The sequence below is a fragment of the Gymnogyps californianus genome, chromosome 2 (genome assembly GCF_018139145.2).
Source record: "Gymnogyps californianus isolate 813 chromosome 2, ASM1813914v2, whole genome shotgun sequence".
In the NCBI taxonomy this organism is placed as follows: Eukaryota; Metazoa; Chordata; class Aves; order Accipitriformes; family Cathartidae; genus Gymnogyps; species Gymnogyps californianus.
The window spans coordinates 37,173,070-37,198,544 of record NC_059472.1 but is presented as its reverse complement, the minus strand read 5'-3'; the positions used below and the strand labels follow the sequence as shown (position 1 = coordinate 37,198,544).

The 25,475-nt window shown below is 41.1% G+C and overlaps 1 protein-coding gene across 1 annotated transcript in view; it reads left to right on the top strand.

Annotated features, from left to right (window-relative positions):
• Positions 1 to 4,428: 4,428 nt before the first annotated feature.
• The window catches only part of C2H8orf34 (chromosome 2 C8orf34 homolog), a 163,745-nt gene continuing 142,698 nt past the window's right edge, over positions 4,429 to 25,475 (top strand). Inside the window, exon 1 of the mRNA XM_050892351.1 lies at positions 4,429 to 4,497. Within this exon, the coding sequence (XP_050748308.1) occupies positions 4,429 to 4,497 (69 nt within the window). The remainder of the gene's footprint in view (positions 4,498 to 25,475) is intronic.

The following is a 25,475-nucleotide window of genomic DNA, read 5'->3' as shown; positions in this document are numbered from 1 at the left end:
ACATTAAAGGAAACATTGACAAAACTGAAAGCTTTCTAAAGAAAATATCACCAGGTTTTGAAGAATACTGGCTCTTTTAATGTGCCTGCTAGTTGTTCTGTTTTTTTCCCTAATTGTTTTTTGAAAGGTTCATTAAGGAATTTCTGATGATTTTTGATAGCTGAAACATAAAGCACTTAATGGGAGCTAGAAAGCCATGTAAAGGTCTGTAATAAATTCATATATTGCCACTATAGATTTCTTAGATCTTAATGTCTCTTTTGCACTCCAGATGCCATCTCAAAAAATAAACTTCCTACAGAGCATATGGATCAAATTTTAGCCAGCAGGCAAAAAACTGTTGACTTGGCACTGGGTATTTGTGACCCACAGAGTACCTTAACAGACAGCCAAGTCATCAGTTTCCTTTTCGGCTAGGCAGTGGCAGCTCTGACTCCTGAAGAACACCTTCTTTGCATGTAAAGCCTGGGTAACTTAACTCCAGCAATGATGAATGGGTACTGCAAGTGCCCATAACTTTGAAAATTTGGTGCTCAGCATTGGAACTGCAGCAATCTTATTCCTGAAAAATGGATGACAGGACTGAAATTATGTAGAATACTACGGAATTACTTAATGGGCCCCTACTCCAGTGAAGTCCTTGAACTAAGTCAGTCAAACCGGAAACAAACTACCAAAACATGCACACTCTTCTTCTCTTGGTGAGAAGAGCGAAGGATGAGAAAACCACCAACATATGATGGTAAGAAGCACGGAGCTCAGATATCACAGGTTCAGACACAGGATAAGAACTGAATAGAGTGTGGTCATAAGCATCTTAAAATTAGCTCTGTTCTTTTGTCCCCCTCTCTTTTTTTGGAATCTTATGGTTTTTACTTTGTGTGGTGCATATAATTTGAAATTGGGACACCTTTCATTTTTTGATGCCTGTGTGCAAATTCTTGAAGTCATTTCTGTTCTTGCAGTTCAGTCCTAAGTGTTACGTAGATGTGCATGCTGTATACTGTTCTTTAAAGAAAAGTATCTACAAAATGAAACAAGGATCACAGCAAAGTACAATACAGAGACTATATTTTATTAATTTGGGTTGTAAAGTAATTTAGTGTTCAGTTGCTCATACAAAAAGATTGCTGAGACTAATATAAATTTATGCATGTCCCAATCAGTAACTTTAATCCAAGAGATTTTTTTTTTAAATCTGTGATGCTTTGGTATTAAAGTTCATTTTAAAAGACCTGTATTAGTACCAATTTTAAAAACTAACTTAAAATATCTTAATTAAATTTAAAAAAATGTTTTTCCCGTAACAACTGAGAGGACAGAAGGGACATACCCAGCTCTCTGTGCTTTTTCGCAAATTACAGGTATTTATTGATAGCTATCTTAGTGTGGCTTGTCTCAAATCTAGCAACAGTTTTTGTGCTTTCTTGGGAAAAAAGAGGAAAAAAAGCTAACAGTGAAGTTCCTTTTCCTACTCTATCATGTTACCGAGCCTATGCAGGAGACACCTGTGCTCCCATACTTCAGCACTCAGAGAGCTTTCTGTCAGGGAGCTGCTGGAGACCTTCAGCTAGGAAACAGTAACACGAAGCTCTTGGTGAGGAACTGTCTGTGTTCACGTCCCCCCTAAAGTGCCTAATCCATATCAAAGGATAACCTGTCAGTTAAGTGTTATGGGAGCTGTGGGATTACGAGATGTGTCTGTTTAGAAAGCTAATTCTGCATTTGGCCTCGGAAGCTTTCCCAGCCACAGCAGGATTGCTAGTGTGTCTCCCAAGCCAACTGGAAAGTCTAGATTATATGTCTGGGTGAGAATAAAGAGAGGGAAAAGAAGGTCTAGGGAAATAGGAAGCAAAAATGACAACATATACCAGAAAAATCCAGCATCCTTCGAGATATTCAAAAGCCATCTGGAAATAGTGCTGGGCAATCAGTTCTAGATGACCCTACTGTAGCAGGGGGGTTGGACCAGTCCCTTCCAACCTCAACCATTCTGTGATTCTGTGGGAGAAAAATAAAAACCACAACCAAAACCCTGAGGTTTTAACACCGAGAACTTAGGATCCAGCTAATTGCACAATATGCAACCATAGACAGTTACACTATCTTTAAAACCTCCTTTAATAAATTCTCTTTTCTATTTGTATTGCTGATAGTCTTGTTTCTTTTCTTCAGTTCTCTTACTGGTCTACACAGAGCAGTGACAGTTTGCAGGTCCTGGTGCGGTCAGGTCCCAGCAGGTCTGGAAGTACTGCTGCTTTCAAAAGTCAGACTGTGTAGGGCTATAGAAACATATGTTCTCATTTTTGGATCATGGGAGGGAAGCATCATTTTGCAAAGTGGGAGACTTTTATCCATTGGAGCCGTCTGGGTTCTGGTGAGATTTGTGAAATTTTACAAACATCCTCATCTGATGGGAATCATTAGAGCCACTATAGAGAACCTGCATCAGTGGCAATTACCCTTATGATTGTATGATCCTCATTAGGCTGATTAAACTAGCTTAGCACCATATTATTTAAGTGGCACCAGGCAAAGCAGCTGTACTTTGCTGGAGATGATATGGTAAAACTCTGAGCTGATACGAATTTTAGAAGACTACCCACACACTAAAAATCCAAATAAAAACCCGCCATTTTTTAGTGGCTACTATGGCTAATAAACACACTGCCTCACTAAGACTGGGATGAGCAGTGAAACTGAGCACGTTCCAGCAAAACCATTAAAGAATTCTACAAGCTATTGCTTATGTTACAGGGTGCACTGCAAACTCTCTTTATAATGCACTTACACCTGACCTCCTTCTAGGTAGAGGCATGAGTTTTAGGTCAGTAAGGAGGACTTTGAAGTCAAACAGCAGTCAATGGTTGTGGGAGCAGAACTCACAGTCTTTTGACTCCTGACAAAATTCATCCTTTAACGGCTTCTGAATCAGGAGAGGCTTGTACTCTTGCATTTGCAGAACACTGCTTGATTGGGAGCAGGCAGCCTGATTCAGCAGATGTGCTGAATGTTCCCAATATTCTTCAAAGCTATTCTGTGCTTTTAAAAAATTCTTATGAAAAAATAAGATGTCTTTTTTACTGTTTTTTTTTTTATCAGGTGAATGCTGGTACAGCAGAATCAGTTATTGCAGAAGAACAAAGTGTCAAATCCCGAGAAGCATGTTTTTGTTTGTTCTCCTCTAAAGAGAGAGAGAGGAAAAAAAGCTGGTTATGACTCTGCTTCCAGAAAAGGTGGGGAACTAATTACTCGAAGTGGAGAAAGAATAAATATTGCTTCTTTGATGTAGCCGTTAACTCACTACTCCCTGAAGCTAGCTGGAAATTTCTCATTTACTCCACTGGATTTTGGACGAGAGCCCTTAGCTGTTGGAGGGAACTCGACACAACCTGCGACCAGGTTGCACCTACATAGCTACTTGAATTATTGTATTAAGATGCTCGGTGTCCCTAATTGGGAATTTCATTGGCATCATAAGAAAGGCAGCATTTTAAGATTTAAAAATAATTTAAACAAAAATTAAGGAAGAGCACTGGGTGTAGTCCCTGCGCCCCCATTCCGTGCTCTCCGAGAGACTCGTTCCGCTCCCCCGCGACCCTCCACCAGCTGAAGTTTTCAGGTGCCCGTCAGGCCCCTCACGCCGGGCGGTCCGCGGCCCTCACCCCCCCCGCCCGCAGGACTCCCAGGCTGAGGGAAGCGGAGCCGGGTGGGGTCCCTGGCAAAACGCCGGCCCGCAGGCAGCGCCCCTGGTAAAGCGGGAACTCAGCTCCGCTGAGGGAGAAGCCCGTCCCCGGGAAGGCAGGTGAGCAGCAGCAGCGGGAAGGGGGCAGAGCAGCCCCCACCTCCCGCCCGCTCTCCTCCCCCTTCCCTCGCTCCCGCCTTTTGTGCGCCGGAGCTCGGGCGCCAGCGGCCGCGGCGCTGACGGGAGCCCCCGGCCATTGGCTTCGGGAGCGGCGCTGTGGCGAGGGCGGCAGCTCGAGTCGCGGCTGTTCCCGTAACCAAGGCGCTGCCAGGCACAGGCGCGCGCGCGCACACACATACATACATACACACAGACAGACAGACAGACAGACAGACAGACACAGAGCGCGGCGCGGGCTCCGGGGCCGCCTTTGCAGCTCTTCTCCTCCCTGCACCATGCTCTGCTCCAGGCAGCGCCCGCCCGCTGCTCCCTGAGGGGAGACAGCCCGCCGCCGGCCCGCGCCCAGTTAAGCGGGCGACTGGCACCCGGCTACCTCCTCCCGCCCCCCGGTTACCTGAGTTAGCTCCGTCCCGGGGACTTCGGGCTGCCGCCCCTTCGCAGCGCCTCCCCCCGCTCCCGCTGTGGCAGCCCTTGGGCGGCGGGGGAGTGAGCCGCGAGCAGCCGGAGGGACTGCAGCCGCCGCCGGGGGAGAGGAGCTCCAGCCCCCGCCTCCGGAGCTCTTCATGGCGTCTCACCAGCAGACCAGGATCCAAGCCTACCTGGAGAAGAATAAGATCGGTCCCCTCTTCGAGGTAAGGTGCGCTCTTGCCGGCCGGCTCCTCCGCGGTGGAGGCGGGGATGCCCCCACGATGGCCGCGGCTCCCCGCGCAGCACAGGTGAGCGCAGGGGCGAGGACGAGTTTGAGGCGCCGCTTCGGCGTCTGCCCGGCCGGGGAGAGGAGGGCAGGGCAGCGCCGCCACCCCCGGCCCTGCCGCCCCGCACCACGCGTGTGCCCTCGTGTCCCTCCTCCACGCCCCTCCGAGTGTCGGAGCTCCGCGCAGCCCTGCCTTCCCGCAGCCCTCCCTTCCCGCCTATCCCGCGGATGTGCCCCGCTTCTTCGCCCCGCCACGGGCGCGCCGCTCTGTGCTTCACAAGCGCCCGGGCGGGTCGTGAAACAGCTGCCCCTTCGCCCTCCCACCCGCGGCCCCAGTCCCTGGAGGCCCCCCCCGGCCTCGGAACCGCGCGGTGGTGGGACGGCGGCCCGGCCCCGGCCGTCGGGCCGCGGGGAGCCGCGTACCGGCTCACCTTCCGTGCGCTGTGAGGGGGAGGTGGCGCTCCCAAGCCCCCCCCCCACCGTCTCCAGGGCGGCAGCGCTGAGCAGCGAGCCGCGGGGGGCGTGGGCGCCGCACGGCCCGCGGGCGAGACCCGAGGCGCTGTCCCTCCGTGACCGGCTAGCGAGGAGGGAGAGGTGGATGCCTGCCCACCGGGAAACCCGCCCTCTGGACCGGGCACTCGGGAGGAAATCTGTCCTCCGAAAAGTCCGTGTCGATGGTGTTTTCTGAATTTTTTATCTGCAGTCATACACTTGGGAACCGTATTTTTGCTATAGATTTTCCTTGGTCTTACAAAGATGCACTTGCTTGGATTTGTAGATGCACAGATGTGCATATTTTACTATTTCTGTGCATAAGCTATGAATACTTAGAATTTTAAAGGGTACTAGAGCAATCGTGATTGTTACCATTTTATCATCCTGTTTCTCATACAGTTTTTACATCTAAATGCACATATATTATACTCTGGCAGTATTATCCGAAGACACAAGTCTCCCTTTTTCAGTATTTAACTTGTTCTCAATCACGCTTACTACGTATGAAATCTCTTTTATTCTGGTGTGGTGGATGCCTTGTCTTCAGTCTGTGTTTTGGGTAGCATTTGCCAACCCTCATAAGAAAGGTTCAAATTTTCTTAGAAAACTGTTCGCTAAGGGTCAGTTTTTCTATTTTGCATGGGCTGAGGCTGTTGTGACAGATTATGTTGGCTCAGTGTCAGAGGTGTTAGATATTTTCATTTTGCAATAAATAAAACCCCATTTGATGGAATGGTAACTGGGTACTAGGGAACAGCAGGTGATTTTTCTAGTTCTAGAATTCATAGAAACTGAAACATTTGTGCGGTTCAATTTCTGAATAAAAGACTGTTCAATCAACACAGTTGCTACGGCTATATACGTAACTGACTCCTGTATATTTCAATGGGAATTAAGTGCCTTGGGGTTGTTGAGGAGTTAGGCCCTTGACAACTGTCATTTTCTTCTAAATTTTCTTAACCCATTGTTTTACACGTTAAAATTCAAACAAACTACTTGACATCACTGTTGTGAGTCACTGTGTTTTAACCTAGTTTCTCAGTAGTGTAAGAAGCTCATCTCTATTGTTTAAATAGTAGGATGCTTTAGTTATCAATAGTGGAGGAAAAAATGAAGAAGTTGTATTTGTTACAGCATTTCATATATCACTAAATATTTCACTAATCACTGTAATGTAAGAATGTCATCATGGTAGAAGGAATCTGTGGAAGGCTCTTCACATAACCTTGCAGGCTGTCTACAGGTTGTTAGCGGACTCCTGTATACCAGGAAGAGATTTTTGTGTGAAATCCACTTAGACCTGAATACTAGGGAGTGGATTTAAGATACAAGGCTGTAGCATTCATGTAGCTGTTCAAAGTTATTTTAATCCATAACACTGGGAGGAAGAGGATCGTAATTCTTGTCTCCTCCACTTCCTGATTAGCCATTTAAAATCTACTTATATATTTCATTTTGGTGATGTATTTTTTGTTCTCAACAGTTTTTTTTTTTAAGATCTACAACCTGTGCTTGATCTTGTAGTCCTTAGTAAGGGGAAGACATGTATTTGAAGTTGATGGGAATTGATCAAAGACTGTGCATAGGGTGAAGCTTTATGCTCTATGCTAGTATTCCTATTATATATGCATTGTGGTGTATCAAGAATACCATGTGTTCACAGTCAGATATATTCATTAACGCATCAGTTTTTCACGTCTCTAAAAGTTCTGACACATTGAGAAGAGAGACCTGTGCTTCGTCTTTCATTCAGGATCAGCTAGCATTTTCTTACACCACTTCTGTTCTTGATGCTAATTAATCACCACTTGTCATGGATGACAGCCATCTTTTTTTGCAGTGAGTACTAATTTTCTAATACCAAGTCAGAACAGAGTGGACTTGGATTCAGTTTTCTGCAGTGTTATTTGCTGAGCAGGTTGTGACTATAATTGCTCAATATATGCTTCAAGCCAACATTTTAGGGAGTGCGTAAAATAATATTGGGTAATTGAGGGCAGTCACAGGAAAAAAGAAAGTGGAAAGAGGACATGCAGGCTTTCTGAGATGAAGGCAGGGATGGTGATGCATAAACAGATTGTATTGCATACTTGCATAATGAATGATTAGTGATCAGGAGGACTTTACACCATAGGCATCTACATCTTAGGCAGTTACGCAGGCACAGTTAGCTGATGGCTGGAACAGTCGGTGGTTTCCTGATGATGAAGTACAATTCCCCTGCATTACAGTCAAGAGTAGAAGTACAATTCCCCTGCATTACAGTCAAGAGGAGTAGATGCTGTTAGTTGCTAGTTGGTCATTCTGTTCCAGTTGCTTGCAGTTATCCTGGTAGTGTCTCTTTTCTCCATTCTGTCCTGTATTTGTGGCCTTCTGTTACCATGGTTAGGGCTTTTTGTACTTCATTAACCAGCAGTATCTACTTAAGAACATCTGTTCTTTTGGACTTCATCTTTTTTTTTTTTTTTTTTTTTTTTTACCTTCAGGGCATGCTGCATAGGCAGATGAGTTCAGTTGTATTTCTTTGCTGAAGTTTTGTATGGTTTGACACTTGAATTAGCTTTCTAACTTGTGTAAAAGAGAAGTGTTCAAGAGAAGTCCTGACATGTGAGATGCAGGAAGACTGTAGGCCCTCCCTTGGTTAAAAAGTTGTTTCCATCTCTGTAAAGAAAGGTAGGAGTAACCTTCTGGAGAAAGAATTAATGAGCTTAGGCTGACTCAGCAGGCATCAGTCTTCTACTGACTACCAGTACCTGTTAACAGATAGTAGGAAGTCCTATCCACTCAGCTATGAATGGTAACACACAGATTCACTTGATTCCAAACATTTTTACTAGTTAAATTCTTATTTATGCCTTAGAGAGGTGGGAAGGAAGGTGGGTAGGAATTAGTGTGTACATCTGAGACTGTGTCAATTTTGAGAGTCAAGACAGATGGCAAAACAACTTCCATACTTCAGCCTTGTTTCCCCCTGTTGAATGTAGGTCCTCAAATTGTGTTTTTTCAAAACTGTTACTTCTCTGCCATTTCATCTTACAGCTGCCTAAGGTTTTTGCAGGTAAAATTCCTCTGAACCCTATAGGTCAACTTCTAAATGCCCCAGGCCATGCAGGTGTTGTTAGTGCTGACAGTAAGGTCTTAAGTTAACCCCTTAAATTCTGTCAGGTTTCATGAGGTGGCTTATCCTGTTCTATGCAGGTTTTGTGTGTTGTGGTTTTTATTTTTTTTTCCTTTTGCTTTTGAAAGCTTAAACATCTTTCTGTAAGAGATTATTGGCATCTGAGAATACTGTGGTTAGACACTTAGTTTAGATTTGAGGAATGCCCTTTAGAAACGCCTCTCATGAGATTTTTGTGGTAACACGTAGCATAGCACTACCTGATTTTTTTTTTTTAGATTTTTTTTTTTTTAGATTTAACTTGGAATGTAACAAGAATTCTAAATATGAATTATTTCTGCGATGAAGCTTCACTGTTGTTTTTTTCCATCTTTCTAAAATGTGAACAGGAGGTGTGCGCTTAAAATTGGCTGGGACAGAGTATTCAGAATCAGCACCCACTCATTTCTGTCTGAGTGAAGTGTTGACCTACTTTGCATTTCAAGCATCCAATCCAACAAATTCTTTTGTGTGCTAATAATCTCAATGAATAATCCTGCTGCCTGTGAGTATCCGTACATCTAGACTTCTGTATGACTATATCTTTTCAGCATCCAGTTATGTTCTCATTTGGGCAACCTGACAGTTAGTTTCTGTGAATTTGAAAGCTGGATCAGCACTCTTAAGAACAGATTGCAATAAATCTTCAAGAGCTCCGAGATAAATTTAGTGTTTTGGAATTTTCTCATTTATAGAACTGCAGCTAAAAAGCATCCGGCAGGTACATTGTTGTTATGCAAACCAGAAGACTGTAATTTCTTTGAGTTATAAAAAACCAAAATAACTCTTCTCAAAATAAACATACCAAACCTGTGGTTACCTAAGAATTTTTCTCGAAGTAATGTGGGTTTAGAACTATAATTTTTATTTTGAACAACATAAAGGCTGTGTTCATATTACCACACTTACCTTGTTTTCTTTTAGCAGACAAAATTCCTGAAGCAAATATAATAGGAAACTAATTTTTTTTAAATTTACGGTGGTTTTTTTCCTAAATGAGATGGCATTATTGGTGTATATTATACACTGGCTTCCATTATTTTATTTAAATAAAATAACTATGCTTCTGACTTAAACCTTAACACATCCTAATGCACCTGTTTGGTGACTAACAGTATTTATAGTGCACCTTGTGACTGAGTTAGTCAAAGTTTTGGAATGAATTTTGGAGTTTGGACCGTCTTCTGAAGCAACATTCGCCCTCAATTCTTAAATACACAAATGTAGACACAGTTAACTTGAGTGTCTCATTTACCAGTTTAAGATTCCTCACAGTATCAAATTATGTTTTAAGCGGCAATATCTGCTATGTGAATGATACGGATGCTCTCAAAGAATTATTTTCTTTTGAGCTTGCTCAAGTAATCATTTTCTTTTGGTATTATGCTTAATTGGTTAGATTCTGTTGCTAGCATGAAAGGGTCTGTATTCTGGATGATGTGAATTTACATAGAGAAGCATTTAATTTCAGGCAGCTAGATGGAGCCTTTGGAAGACCAAGTTTTTCAGTACTTAGACATCACGAGCATCGTTTTAGGTAGTAACTAGATTACCCGGTGACATTGTTTCAGCCTGGCAGTCTCTCTTTCAGAGGAGCCAATATTAGCTGTTTTTCAAAGGATGTGTGGAAACCAGCAGTGATCTAGAAATGCCACAGTGTTACACAGTGGGGGTAGGGAATCATATGTAAGTTCTGATTTTTTTTTTTGTTTTCTGCTACAGTAGGACTTTGTGGTAGCCTTGATGTGCACTGAAGTAAAAGACCTACTTAAGGGGAATGAAAGTCGAATGGAAGAAAATGGTGCAGAGATGTCCTTTGCTTTTCGGAGAATTCACTGTGTGTTCTGATAGTTGCCTTGGTAAACTTGTCTTTAAGGGAAAACAAGTGGAAAACCCTAATTAAAACTGTAGACAGGCACTTTTCATGGAACAAACAGTTCCATGAACAATGGCTTTATGCATTTTGCTTGGGTTTTGTGGTGACCAACAAGATGCAAAAGTTGTCAGAAATATCCCTGTGGATGAGGCATTCATAATTCTTTTCTCCTGTAGAATCTGAGTTTAAGAAAAGAGGTTGTTCCTGAATGAGGAAAATCACATGTTTTGTTCTTGCTACCTGACTAGTTAATCTCTCAACATTTGAAAGAACTTGCATTTTTGTGACGTCTACTCCTCTGGGAATTTGTCTGAAATTAGTCGAAGGTTTAAAAAAATACTGGAAAGAGACAGTGAAAGAGATCACAGATACAGGTGTGCATTTGTGTGGTCACAAACATAGATGATAATCACATAAACCTTGTTTCCACAGTGGCAAAAACATTACTTTCCTGAAAGGGAAATGTGGGCTTTCTTAATTGCTTTTTAAAAAAAATTCCTTCTGGGCAGAAGACACACAAAGAAATAAAAATCAAAGTTATATTCTTTGTCTAATAGTAATTATTAAATTTGAAGTATTGTGTCTAAAATATGGAATGATAAAATGAAAGAATCATAATAACTTCCTCTTGTTACATTAACTTCTAATGTTTTTAAACTCTCAAAATGACAATTACTTTGTTTCTTGAGAGGGCAAGCAGAAGGCATAACTAGCTTGCCATAAAAAATAGCTGGGAAAATGAGAGGTAGTTCTCAATTGAGTTGCTCTCACCATCATGTACCAGCAGAGCCTGGCTGCTCAATGCTAAGGTCTAGAGCTAGCAGATGTTCCTGTTTAAAATAAAATAAAATGCCATGAGTCTAATGTCTTTGCTGTAGGACATGCACTGGGACAATGATGATTTTGAGTTTTTGTCTGCCAACCCGTGTAGTAATGAATCAGTCTGGATCAAAATAAGCCCGTTACTACTGCTCTTTTTTTCTTCGTGTTTTATCACATTATGAAGTCTCTTCCAAGCTTTGGATGATATTTAATGCATGGTGTTAGTTAAACCTGAAGTAAGCTCTTCAACTGTTTTGTTTCTTTTGATTAATCCAGTCTTTTGGTACAAAGGACAAATTTAAATATCAAATATTAAATAAAAAACTTTAACGGCTTTAACCGAGTCTTTAATTTTTTCTAATGTGTTCTTTGCTGTTACTGATTTATGCTTTTCCAAGTGGGCTAGATGCTATCCGTACCCCAGAGTCAGCACAGTCTCAGCCTTCTAGTTGTTTTGGAGCTTCTGAAAGGGAAGGGGGCAGCTAGTACCTTAACTGGCATTTCTGCCACGTGTGATGCGCTTCTTTACTGTTCTGGAGCAAGTGGGTTTCTTAGTTAGCTTCTTTATCTGCGCATTGACTAAAAAGACGCACCTAGAATGACACCTGTTATTAGTGCTTGCATTTTTTAAAAGTGTTACTTGGTAAACGGAAGCGTTAAAGAATTGAGTTAGAAACGTAACATTTAAGACCATTTTAACATCATGTTCTTTTACAGTTTGCCTCTAATTTTGAAGGTCTAATCAATACTCTTTCCGTTTTTTCAATGTCTTTTCTTCCCACTCGATACTTTTCATTTTCTGTCTTGTTTATGTAAATGAAAAGGTGGGGACCAATAATTTCTCATTTTCATTTGTCTAGTGATTGTGCGGGGTTTTTTGTATAGTGATTTTTTTTTTTTTTTGGTCCTGTGATATTTTATTTTTTTGGGAAAGCATATGTGTTTTTGTATGAGTGAGAGGTAATGGAGATACTTTGTTACCTCTGGACTTGAGAGGTGGCTTCAGGCATTTTTATGTTCCCCAACTTTTGGAACAAAGACTACCCAAACCCCGTAATGTCTGTAATACCCAGATAAAAATGAGGTGTTATTGACTGTATTCTGTATTATCCCCCTTGCACAGATGTACACTTTCTTATTCTTCTAGCTGTGAAGTATGAGAGAGGGATATCTTCTGTGTTAAGAGAAGATGCTTCTCTACCTAAAACCATGAGAAACAGTTAAAACTCAGCTGAAAGCAAAATCATTTTCAAATAGAATTGTTACAAAACTGTTGGTCTCCTGACTAAGGCAGTGTGCTGTTTCAGACATTACTGAAGGTGACGAAAAGCAGCACTCATTTGATAGGAGGAACGAGGATTCATGAGTTTAATTCTAGGACGTAGGAAAAGAGCACGATCACTTGAAATGCACACCCATGCCTTTGCTAAGACAACCCAACATCCGTATCTGCTCTCAGTATAGAGGGTAATATCCTTTTAAAATCTTGCAACAGTCACATTTTTGATGGCCTTAACTTTTATGCCAGGTACCATATGCCGTGCTGTGTTAATTTCTCCTTTGGCTACTCAGTTTCACTGAATACCTATTTTTAGTTCCATCCAAAAGTGTTCAGGCAGAGTTGTTAGGCTGAAGTTATGATGCTCTTCTGGTTTTGCTCTTCTGTTGGCTTGGGCAGTTTTCTTTCCCTGTTCACATAAAATTCAAGTATTATCTTTGCATTAAACATAGAGTTTCCAGTGAAACACGTCAGTTATGTTCAAAACTTTACATAGCACTGTGACGAAATGTGCTACAATTATGGGAAATGCCCATACAAAATGAAGAATGCATGTGAACTCGCTTACCCATGATAAGTAGAAGGCTATTTTACATTAGCTACCTCTTATAAAATTTCTGTCCATATGGCGAGTGGAAATTGTTACCTTCTTGTGTATTTACATGAAGCATTCTTTCTCTCTCCTCATTTTGCCAGCTCCCTGCAATATTCAATGAGTAAAATCACTCTATTCATGGACCAAATTTCTCTATAGTGGCTGGAACAATATGCTTATCAAGCTCTTTTGTTGGCTTCTGGAGGAGCTGTTTTCTGGGGCAGGAATCATAAGAGTTTGGGTCTTTCAGCTGTATTGAAGCCTTTTTAATTGAATCATTCCTCCTCTCATAGCTTGTTTTACTCCAGACACTCTGGTGATTTAGTATGCAGAACTGCAGGTTGTGAGGCTGATCTAATAGCCACTTGCTGCAGGTCCTGTTCATCTTCATTGCTGGCTGCCCATTCCTGCTGTCCTTGTTCCAGAACTGGCAGTTGTCTCATACTACAGTTACCCAGTTTGGGAAGATGAAATAGAAGAAAAGGAAATCTGCAAAGAAGTGAAAAATGTTCAGTTGGTTTAGCTTGGTGGGTCACCGTGTGGTCTGATGAGGAGCACGGCATTGACTCAGGAGAGAAAATGTAGGTGGCCAGAGGGTGAGGAGTACAGCTGCCTTTTTCTCCAGTAGCAAGCTGCTAGATGGGCACAAGTGATCTCCAAATCATTCCATGAGTTCTAACTAACTGTTCAGCCCTGTGTACCAGGAGCTTGTGTGCTTAAGTTAGCTTCATATGGATCTTGCCTTTTAAAGGTGCAGTTCCCCATAGGTCAGCAAGATGTCATGGACTCCAGCCCAGTCCCTTCTGTAAAGGAGCAGAAGAGAGAATTGAATAATTAGGGAGGATGGCCTAACGAATTAGGAGGAAATGGACCATATGAATACACTAAGTGTGAAAGTGAGAATGGATAGGAAATGGAAGGGGATAGGATGACAAAGATTAATGCTATGTTGCCAATGCATTCTTTTTCTTTTCTATTTTTTTTTCTCATAATCTCAGTCCCTACTTTCTTTTTTTAAAAAAAGGTTCTAGTGCTTGTGGTTGCTGAGAGTATGACCGAAGGGTGAGGAACACAGGGCAAATACAAGAATATATAACTTCTTATCATCTAAAGAAATGTGCATATTTTGCACCATCTGACTCATACTTCTAGTACTTGATCTTGGCAACACTGCTTGGGTATAGATTTGCCAGGAAGTTAAAGGTGTCCTTAGCACTACTATTAACACTGGCTGCTGTGCCACAAACTCCTTCATCAAGATTGCATTGCACTCCAATTTGATAGGCATTGCGTCTCTGCTGACATTTGTATGAGTGGAGAGGTGAACTGATGGTTGTGAAGGATTCCTCTAGTCAGGTATCTATCTCAAAGAAAGGAATCCTGAATTCTAAGTTCCGTGTTTCTTTTGGTGCACTAATGCGGAATAGCTGCTCTGTATTTTTGATAGCAGAATTCGTCCTAGAAGCCTAAATAAGTGGAAGCTGTCACTTCTGGAGACTTGGGAGATGGTTCATAGAACTGAAAAGGAAGGGTAGTTTCATCTGTAGATGACCTTAGGAGGGAACCTGTGGAAACAATTATGGATAGGGCAGTTAGGAAGAAAAAAAATTTATGAGGCAGATTCTGTGATAGTTTTGTAGAGATGGAATTGGGGGGCACAGGTGTGAGTAAGGCTATAGTTTCATTTGAAGGAGAAGAAAAGAGAGAGACAGGATAAGATTACTGGATTTCTGTGACTGGGTTTACTGGGATTTCTCAGACTGAAATATGTGTGTGTGTGCATGTGCACGTGCTACGCAATGCATATAGATGCTCTGAAGCATTGGGACACACCTGAGAATCCCATGTGCGCTGGACAAAGATCCTGCATAAATGCAGTAGGTGCTGTATGTTCCTGTTCAGACACATTGTATTAACTGTACGTGTCCAGGTCAGTTGAGCGTGACATGCTCAATACACCCAGTGCGACCTGGGTATTCATCTTCCTAAGCATTCTGAAGAATCTTGTCCTTCCTGCCTAATCAGGACAAAGCAGAGATGTCCAGGGAAACGCAGGCTGAGGACAAAACCAAGGTTTGCAGATGCAGAAATTCCTCTGGGTGTGCCATCATGAAACACCACCAATAATTGTGCTGAGGACGCACTCTGCACAGGAGTAACCTTGGAGAGATGGCAGGCTGCAACTCACTCACTGAGTATCTTTTTAAGACACATCCTTTTGCATGATGTAGAGCCCCCAGAAGAAAAAAACGGTGTTTCAGAGCTCCTCCTAAGCGTGCACCGGTTCAGAATAATGCCAGTAGGTAATAATGCCTGTAGTCTAATACAAAGTTGTATTGGGTTTGCGTGGCAAGGTTTTGGTAGTGGGGGGGGCTACAGGGGTGGCTTCTGTGAGAAGCTGCTAGAAGCTTCCCCTATGTCCGATAAAGTCAATGCCAGCCAGCTCCATGTCAGACCTGCAGCTGGGCAAGGCTGAGCCAATCGGCGATGGTGGTAGCGCCTCTGGGATAATGTATTTAAGAAGGGGGAAAAGAAGTTACTGGGCAGTAGCAGTTGCAGCCAGAGAGAGAGGAGTGAGAAGATGTGAGAGAAACAACTCTGCAGACACCAAGGTCAGTGAAGAACGAGGGGGGAGGAGGTGATCCAGGCACCAGAGCAGAGATTCCCCTGCAGCCTGTGGTGAAGACCATGGTGAGGCAGGCTGTCCCCCTGCAGCCCATGGAGGTCCACAGTGGAGCAGATATCCACCTGCAGCCTATGGAGGACCCCATGGCAGAGCAGGTAGATGCCCGAAGGAGGCTGTGACCCCATGGGAAGCCCGCGCTGGAGCAGGCTCCTGGCGGGACCTGTGGACCCATGGAGAGAGGAGTCCTTGCTGGCAGGACTTGTGGCCCCATGGGGGACCCACGCTGGAGCAGTCTGTTCCTGAAGGACTGCACCCCGAAGAAGGGACCCACGCTGGAGCGGTTCGTGAAGAACTGTAGCCCGTGGGAAGGACTCGCGTTGGAGAAGTTCGTGAAGGACTGTCTCCCGTGGGAGGGACCCCACGCTGGAGCAGGGGAAGAGTGTGAGGAGTCCTCCCCCTGACGAGGAGGGAGCAGCAGAAACAACGGATGATGAACTGACCGCAACCCCCATTCCCCATCCCCCTGCACCACTCAGGGGGAGGAGGTAGAGAATTCGGGAGTAAAGTTAAGCCCGGGAAGAAGGAAGGGGTGGGGGAAGGTGTTTTTAAGATTTGCTTTTATTTCTCATTATCCTACTCTGATTTGACTGGTAATAAATTAAATTATTTTTTTCCCCAAGTCAAGTCTGTTTTGCCTGTGATGGTACTTGCTGAGTGAACTCCCTGTCCTTATCTTGACCCATGAGTGTTTCGTTATATTTTCTCTCCCCTGTCCAGTTGAGGAGGGGAGTGATAAGAGTGGCTTTGGTGGGCACCTGGCATCCAGCCAGGGTCAACCCACCACAAAAGTGTAAGATAGTGAAGCTATTTGGAGACAAAGGCTGAATGGAGACTTACCAATATGGAACAAAGAAGGGATACACAAAGACAAGACTAAATTGCTAGAGTAACAGATTTAATCTCGATTTCTTATCCTGTGAAGGAGGAATTCCTGAAAGACAAGGCAGGGGAGAAAAAGGAACAAAGGTAAATAAGAAACTCAAGAGAATTTATTTTATTCTGTGTTTCCTTATGATAATAGAAAAAAGATTAGAAAAATGAAGTTGGCCAAAATGAAGATCTACTTAACATTTACTTAAACGCTGAAGAAAAAGTTAAGAAGTCAGGAGAGGAAATAAAATATACAGTAGTTAGGGTACTGAAATGTTATCTGGCTGCTGTTCCTACTTCTGCTACTGCTGTCCCGCTGCATTATCATGTATTATTCTGTGCTTGTGTTTCCCCTTCCTGTCTGTCTTGTTTATCTGCACAGAGACTGCAAACCCCTCTGGCTCTTAGAGTCTTCACACGGTTTAGGAGTTTTCACAGCAAGGCCCTGAGCTCATTATGGCCCTTCTGCTTGCTCTTCTTTCTTTGTGCTGCCTCAGTGCCTGGGAGTGCTATTAATCCCATTAATTGGTGCCACACATTCAAAAAAATTGATTTCTCCTCCCTTCTTCCCTGCTCAGTGTGGCGGTTCAGAGCATTGACAAGTCTCAAGGCTGCAGTGCAGTCCATGTGAGCACGTTGTGTTCCCACAGGGAGCCCTGCTGCAGTTGGTGAGGCCCTGATTTACAAGATGAAGGCCTTTGCTTGTAACCAGGCAGATTTAGTCTAACATTAAATTAATAGCAATCAAATCATCAGGAAGCTTTAATTGGGCAATCACTGTCAGGGTTGGGAAGTTCCTTTGCTGTGTCAGAAACAAACAAAAACATACACCAGTGATTTGCAGGTATTGTTTTCTAAATAAAAAGCATTAGAAAATAAGATTAATAATGCTTTGGCTGTTATTAAAAATAGCTCTACAACCCAAAAACTTATCACAGCTTCTAAAATTATTCAGATCTCAGCTTCTAGAAATGAAGTGATTCTTAGTTGCCTAAGCCGTTGCAGTCTTGGTGGTAGAAGTGTCTGATGAGAAATGATGGACCTAACTAAAGTTCTAGGTACAATTCAATTGTCTGTCCTTAAAAATTACCATTACTACCCATTTAAAGTTTTCAACCGTTAGTACAGTAGTACTCATTTAAATATCCACTTAAGGCTCTAGCTTTCTTGTAAAATATACTCTTTTAGTCCTTTGTTTGAAAACCTAAGCCAGAGGACAGCTCGTGGATGTTGCAGGTTGTGTCCTGGGTAGGTTAGCGAGGGCATGCGGACTAGATCCGCGGTGCCAGTTTACACGGAAGAGATAGTCAAAGTGCAAATGACAGTTTTTAGAAATGTACCAGTTTTGTGTGTGAGTTGAAGTTACCTTGTGTGGCCTAGAAAGTTATTTCAATAAGTTGATCCACATGATGTAATTAGAACTCGTATTTTTTGATGACTTCTTTTAAAGCCATTTTTCCTGCTGTTTTTTCTCTTGGAAAAAAATTTATTCATTAGCTTATATTTTTGTTACACAGAGACCAATATTAATATTTTTTCTTATTTCATACTTATGCTTTGCATAATGGGAAAATGGCTTTAATATTGCAATCATATATGTAAGGTAGCTAATCTATAACTTACGGAGTGGAAAGTGTATCCTGCTTATGTAAGCTGATATTTATTTAGCTGTCCCCATTATCTCAGACCTACTTTATTTGTGAGCATGATATGATAAGTGTCAGCCTTAAGCCTGTGCAACCAATGCACTTGTCCTCCCAGAGGCCAAACAGAAGTGTCCAACATCCTCTCATTTCAGAGACTTTTTTTCAGCTCAGTATTGACATAGTTCTCAGTTTTCAACTGCTCTTTAAAGCTAGTGTGAAGGAGGTTTTTCACATTACTTAGGACTTGGGTATGCAAGTAACTTTTTAATGGAACAAATAATGAGTAAACCATGTGACAAATCATGAAGGTAAACTATATACATGCTTCAGCTTTTTCCCAGTAGCATTACATATGAATCTGCATTTGAATGAATCTTGTTTTCAGCCAGAAGTGCTGGTGTTACACTGAGAGGTACAAAAGAAAGAGATCCAAAAATATGATTAACAGTAGTTGGGTCACTCATACTTTAGCTTAAGTCTTCATGTATCATATTTTGTGTTTGTCCTCAGGATGCAAGGTATGCTACCTTAAATTCCTTCATAATGACACATTGATGAACAGATGTGGGTAGGTCTGAGAATATAAAATTTGTAGCCATCATTTTTGGAAGACAGGGATTGACAGCAATGTATGACTTAGGGCTGGGTAGAAATATTTTATTCTTTTTTTATTCTTGCTGAAAAACACAGCTCCTTTAAACCTTTAAGTTTGATAAATTGAGATGTTTTGTTAAAGCAACTTGTAGTGTTTTTGTGATGAGTTGACTTTCAGCTGAACTTCCTCATTTGGCTAAATTGCTTGATGGAAATTATAGTTTGGATGTCTCTTAAGCTCCTACAAGCTCTCTCCGTGGCTTGACTATGCTGAGAACAAACTGGTAAATCCTGTGTGGAAAACATAGGCCTTAAATATCAATGACATTAATTCTGTCCTCCCTCTTCATGGTTCTCTTTCACCTTGACCAGTAGTGATCACAAATATAGGCCATCCATATAAAATTAAATCACTACACAGGAATACAAAAGTAGGATAGGTAGTGGTTTTTGTTTGGTTTTTTCCCAGAAGTAATGTGAAAAAAGTCTATTGCTGATGGATGAAAAAGTGAGCATTAGTATTTGGGTAAAGCTAGATTATTGCTTTAGATTTGAAAAAGAAGCCCATGAGGATAGACTGTTATGCCTGTGATGGTGTTTCTTTCTGGAGATGGGCTATGAAGTTGAATGGCTATTCTCAGAACCTTCAGAAGAGTGTTTGGCCAAATTTTTGGACTGGGAATAGGTGGACATTTATTCACTGGAAAAATATTGCTGTATCTTATTTATGCCACATTACCATTTGTGTTCAGCTGTAAATAAACCCTGGATAATTTGAGGCTTTTTCCCATTTTAAAAAATTTGAAATAATTGGAAGCATTTGAATTTAAGATGTTGCAAATAATAGCTGTTATACTGCAAAAGTACTTGAATTGTTTTTTCCATGACTACTTATACAGTGTTTTTGTCTAATATTTGAGCATAGGAAAATTTACCATAGTATTACACAAAATGGGATCTCACCATTCTCGTAAGTCCTTATAATAATAGGTACCATTATAATAATCAAGAAGCCTTTCTCATAGCATCTTTTTGCCCTACATTCAGTGGAACATTGAGTTTATTTCTTCTAGTTTTCTATGTTATCAAAAGATTTTGTGAGCCTGATGTATATTAATAATATAATATATATGTATATATATTTGTGGGAAAGAGGAATGCTTTCTATGCCTCCCACCAGCTGGATGATTTTTGCATTTGATCCAGTACTTGAGCATTATTTTTATATTGTATACAAAAACTGTTCAAATAATGACATTCAAGTTGAAAGTCAAGCTGAATGAGTGTTACAGAATGTGTTTTTAAAAGTCTGTGTGATTACTGTGATATATATGAAAGTGAACCACAGTAAGTTTGTATGAGCAATTATAAACCTAACTTTCAAGTGTTTGTGGTGTTGTTTTTTTTTTTTACTTTGAAGCATACTTTTGTTTTAACATAGGAAATAAGATTTGAAAAACAAATATGAAATTTATCCAAATCAAAAATGAAGAGGACAAAACCCAGTTATGTGCTATTATAGTCCAGGGAGAGTTACAGCCCCAGCCTGAAGTGGAGTCTGCAGCGTCGGTGCAGCTGTATAGTGCTCAGTGTTTAGAAATATGCATTTAGCATTGGACCATCTCTTCTGTTAAACACGTGCCTGTCTGTAATCCGTCGTATCTAATATCCGTCGTATATTGTCAACAAAGTTTGATATTTTCCTTTGTAGAGTACAACAGACACTGTTCTTACACTTCTGCTAATCAGTTGTCTTATGATGAAGAGTCATTTTCTGGGACACCCTTTTCTGGGCACGATTGTAGGACATCCAGCCTCTGAGGAGGAGGTGTTTTGTCTGAAGCAAGTTTTCCAGTGACTCTTTCTGTGCAGAAGTTGTATGGGGATCTGTTCTTCCTCATGGTGTTCCAGAGGAAGGGACACGCTTTCCAATACACTGAGTCTGGAAGGCACGGGAGTAGGGTGAGAGGCTTCTATCTCTTCTGATGGTGATCAGATCTCTCTCTGATTTGTAACATCACCTGTGTAAATGCAATTGTGCACTGGTTAAAGGTATTTTTTTGGCTCTCTGATTCCAGTAGCCAAACCTGGGTGAAAAAAAATCATTCAAGTTACAGTTCCACACAAGAAGTTGTAGTTGTGTTTCAGCATAGGGAATTGATGTTTGGATGTGGAAATAACTTGATTAATGCAGAACTGTCCTGATACAAGTGTTTAGATTGAGTCTTTGACATTACATCCTCCAGGCTTAAAATAAAATACAGTATTTCTTAAATGACAAAGGTAAATATTACTTAGATATCAGTGCTGTTCTTAACATGACTACTGAATTATGCCTGCCATTTTTTGTCTTTCCATGCCTTTTAGGGAATATGGTCGTGTCTTCTTTCTCGGTATATTTCAAGATGTGCAAAAGGAATGTAATAGGTTATCCTTCCTGTATGTAGTTAAATCAATTATCTGCTGAAAAACTCAACTATCTTTATACTGTATTTTCATCTGCTGGCTGCAACAAGGAAAAGGTACCCTATTGTGATAGAAATTGTGCAGACATATTGCAAACGAGAACTTCTGCCCAACAAGTTTTGAGTCTTATTTCAAGGCAGCACAAAGCCAGTAGATGAGGTAAGCAAGTAAATGTGTGGAGGGGATCTTGGAGGGATGGTAGTATGAGCATGCATTTTTGGAAGGTAAGCTTGATGCCTGCTTTGCAAGCATAGGTTTTGCTTTGTAGGAGCAGTCAGTTAGGCTTCTTGTTGTTCAGCTTCAGTAGGTTCTGTATTCTCCTAGGTTCAGACCTCAGCCTTGCCAGGTCTGTGTGTATTCAAACCTTGACACTGAAGGGCCTGCTTTTCAGGAGAATCCCAGACGGCAGCCTGGGGGTTGTTCAACAAGCCTGCGCCATTTTTAGACAGAGAAGGAGGCAGTGACTGTACCTTCTCAGGGCTCAGGCAGAGCAATGAACCTGGTAGTGCCAGCAGGAAGCAGTCTGGGAACCCTGGAAGGTGGCTGGAGACACGTAGACCATGCGTAGCTCTGCACTCAGTGTTAACGTTTCCTTTCCCTAGCAATTTTGCTACTGTATCTCTCATACCTGATTCTTCCTGGTTCATGTTGCACTCTAAACCTGAATACTTCAAGCCTGCACTGTTTAGGTCAAAATGGACACCTGCATGTCTTTTTCCCTATGTGTGCCTAATCTTCAATTTGTTTTTTAGTTTGGCTATGATGGGATAGTGATTCTCAGAAGTTTCTCCGCTTTGAGCAGCAGATTTTAATTTGACTTGAAATAAAGAGATTATCCATGAAAGCAGAGCATGTTAGAAATCTGTCAGAACTTTGAAAATAAGAAAAAAAAGGTATCATTAAGGCAGTTCTCTGTCATCTTGCTTGCTGATGAGGAAAATCATACAAGTAATCTTGGCTTAATTGATGGATGATAAAAATGCATATGGAAGCAATCACAGATGGATTTTACTTCCAGCTGGACTGGAATTATTAATGTGTCTTCCCAGTTGGGGCCAAAGATAAATTCAGGTACACTGATATCCAACAGAAATAAAATAGTTGCCAGTATCATGTGGTAGCATGTAATAGATGGTAGTATACAAAATGCTGGAAGAGTATAGAAAAAATTTGGTCAATATTGGTTTTTTTATTAGTTAACATAGTTATTTAGCTACTTATTATAATATTATTAATTCATGCATTTATAATCAAATTTTATTGTTATATCCATGGGCTGATGGCTTCTGCATGGCAAAAGATTCCCATAGTCTTGCATTTAAAGAGGCCAATTCTTTTCATTCCGATTTCATTGTGGGTTTTGCGGGTATTTTTGAAATGGCAAAGTTCAAGTATATATATAATTAAGCAAAAGCTTCATCTACCCCTAAATGAACACAGGTTAAAATAACTGCTAATATAAAAGTGTTACTCATAATAGTAAACAAGGAGATTTTTATAATTGCCGCTTGCAGTTAGAAAAGCACTGAGTAAGAACTGTGTCGAACCAAACTGAACATGACTGTGTGTTCCCAAAGACGTTTGAGAGCTATCAGGTATCTGCTTGCAGATAGTCTGCAGTGGCTTTGGTGATTATTCTGACAAGATAGTGTGGATCTTGTGTTACCTGTGAAAGGCAAATCAGTGTGACCTTTCCTGTGGGGGGAAAAAAAAGATACAAGTAGCTTTAAGTCAGTCAAGCAACTGCTTATATGTGAAATAACCTTTTGTTTTCTTAAAATGCTATATAAAAACTACTTGTTAGTCTTATTTAAGGAGTTCCAGCCACATGTGCAGTGTATAAATTCTGCAGATATAAAAGAACCCTTTGTATTTTGCTGTGGTGAAAATGAATTTCCGGATTTTTCTATGGCAACAAATTCTGACCTTTCCAGTTCAGAAATCTCTGTTGTATTGGTGCATATTAAACATTTAGTTCTATTTAAAAAGCTGATTACAATATTGGTATGAAGTCTTATGAGACCAAGTCAATCTCTCACAGGTAAGTAAAAGAAAATTAAGATGCATATCTGAATAGATATTCATCTATTCAAAGTGTATGAATAAAACTTGTAATTAGACTGAGTATTACCAGCAATTGTTTAGCTGCTGTACTGAAGGAACATCGCCAAATGACATGATTTAAGTAAATTCTAACAATCGGGGAGCATCTGTTAACTTCATTGGAATTTGTTTAGTGATCATTACTTGAGCAAATTTAGGGTTAATTTATGTAGGCAGCTAAAGTCAGGATAATTAAATCTGTGTTAGAAGTTCCCTACCCTGGACTCTGGTAACTCACATTCTCTATTTCGTGTCACTGTAATTGCTGGTTATTATTTGAACTTCCATGTGAATTGTGTAAGAATTCTTGGTCAAGATTTAAAAAATATGAAAGCAATTTTTATAATTATTTTAATGCATAGAACTTACACAGAATATTTAATAACTTCGGCTACACACACTGGACAGCAGAACTCTAAAACATCATCTCATATTTATCTTCTATATAACTGGAGTAAATGTAATGTTGTAGTAATGCAAGGTTAGTTGTATCCTTTTTCTGCAGGAGAAGTAATATTGATTTGCCTTTTACAGGTAATGCAAGAGCTACAGTGCCTTGTTCCAAAATGTGTCAGAGCAGAGTGCCTGCTAACGGACACCTGATAGCTCTGAGTTTCAATTTTTCTGCTAACATGGGCTTCACTGTCTGCAGCTTCATCATGTCTGTTTTCCTGTGGTTTGTATGTTACATATTAGTTGCAAGCGCTGGTGAAACCTGTGGAAGTTTCCAGAGGCAAACATCAAATTGTGGAATGAGCATCAGGCCAAGGCTCCATTGAAAATAAGGCTTTGATGTCTGAATGGGATTTTGTTGTGTAAAAGTGATGCTAACTTAAAGAGGTTCCCTAATATTCATACTTCTGTGATTGCAGTTATGGGATTTCTCAAGACCTCCTTTTTGAAAGAAGGCCAACAAAGCAAAAATCATTGAGGGTGTGATCAAAAGAAAGATGTGCATTTAGTTACAAGCCAAATTGCTGAAATTTCAGTGGAGTCTGGGATTTGTTAGTCACATTGTTAGGTCTGAACACTGTGTGGGTAGTATGTGTCTCAAATCGGTGATCCAGAAACCCCACATACTAAGCAAGAACTCACCTGTAGTACTAAATGCCAAAGCACAAAGCTATGTGTGAAATATTAGCCAGGTCTAGAGTGTCAAGCTGAAGTTGAAAGCAAGTGTTGCTGTGCAGTGTTTCAGAGATAACAGTTCCCTGTTTTCAAGTGTTGGTAGAAGTGAAGCAGCTCTCCACAGTATCAAAAGACTGTGTCTGTATTTTATCTAAATGCTTTTTAATACTAGCCACTGGATTGTCAAATCATGCTCCCTCTTATGTCACTACCTGAATTATCTATCTGCCTGTCTGTCTATGTATCTATCTTACTGTGCAGTAGCATAGGTTTAGCAGGCAGCTTAGAAAGTTTCTTTCCCCTGATATAGCATAGCCTTGAGTTTAAGACAGTATCCTGTGTGGTGAGGAAAGTGGGTTTGAATTTCCTCAGGCTGATGGCAGCCTTATATTGTATCTAGGTTCCAGTATCCTGAATGAGAACCAGAGCTCGCATGCAGCTGGCAGGTATTGGCTTTACTATATTTGTGAGGGGTCTAATATTGGTCACGTATTAGGCATGGTCAGAGAACAGCAACTCCATCAGGCCTCTCAGGAATCTTAGGTGCCAGTCTGTCTAGTCTTCATCAGGTTTTGCAGGATCTGAAAGACTTGTTGTTGGGAAAGTTCTGTGATTTTCTTAGGAATCTCTTGTAGATCCTGTTATCTTCTCTAGTACCTGAGTTACTAATCTCCACAACTGTTTACATCCAAAGACTCTATTACATGGACAGATGATCCCATAGTGGCCTTATAAAACCAATATTCTAAATTCTTTTTTATGTCATTACATCTTTAACTTTAAATGTGAAATTTAAACATGGTAAATGTGTTTTGTAAATCTTTAAAAATTACAATCTTTCATGCTGAACAGATCTCTAACTAATCTATATGAATCCAATCCTATTCAGAAACCTGAAATCCAATGTCATTATCACCTCTCTCTTCCTATAACCGAGGCTGCTTGCCACAACTTTGTATGCAACAGAGGTATGGACTTTGTTCATATTAACCTAATGTTCATAGATACTTCCCACCTGCAATCTCATGCAGTCCAACATTGCCTATTGACAGTTGTTACTTTCATTATACTTCATAGCATTTTGCCCCAGGTATAACATTATATCTGCATGTGAAAGCACCACCCAAAGCCTTAATTAAGAAGGCAAAACCCTATTTACTCAGATTGTTTGGTGGGGTGGTGGTTTTTTTTTAGCACAC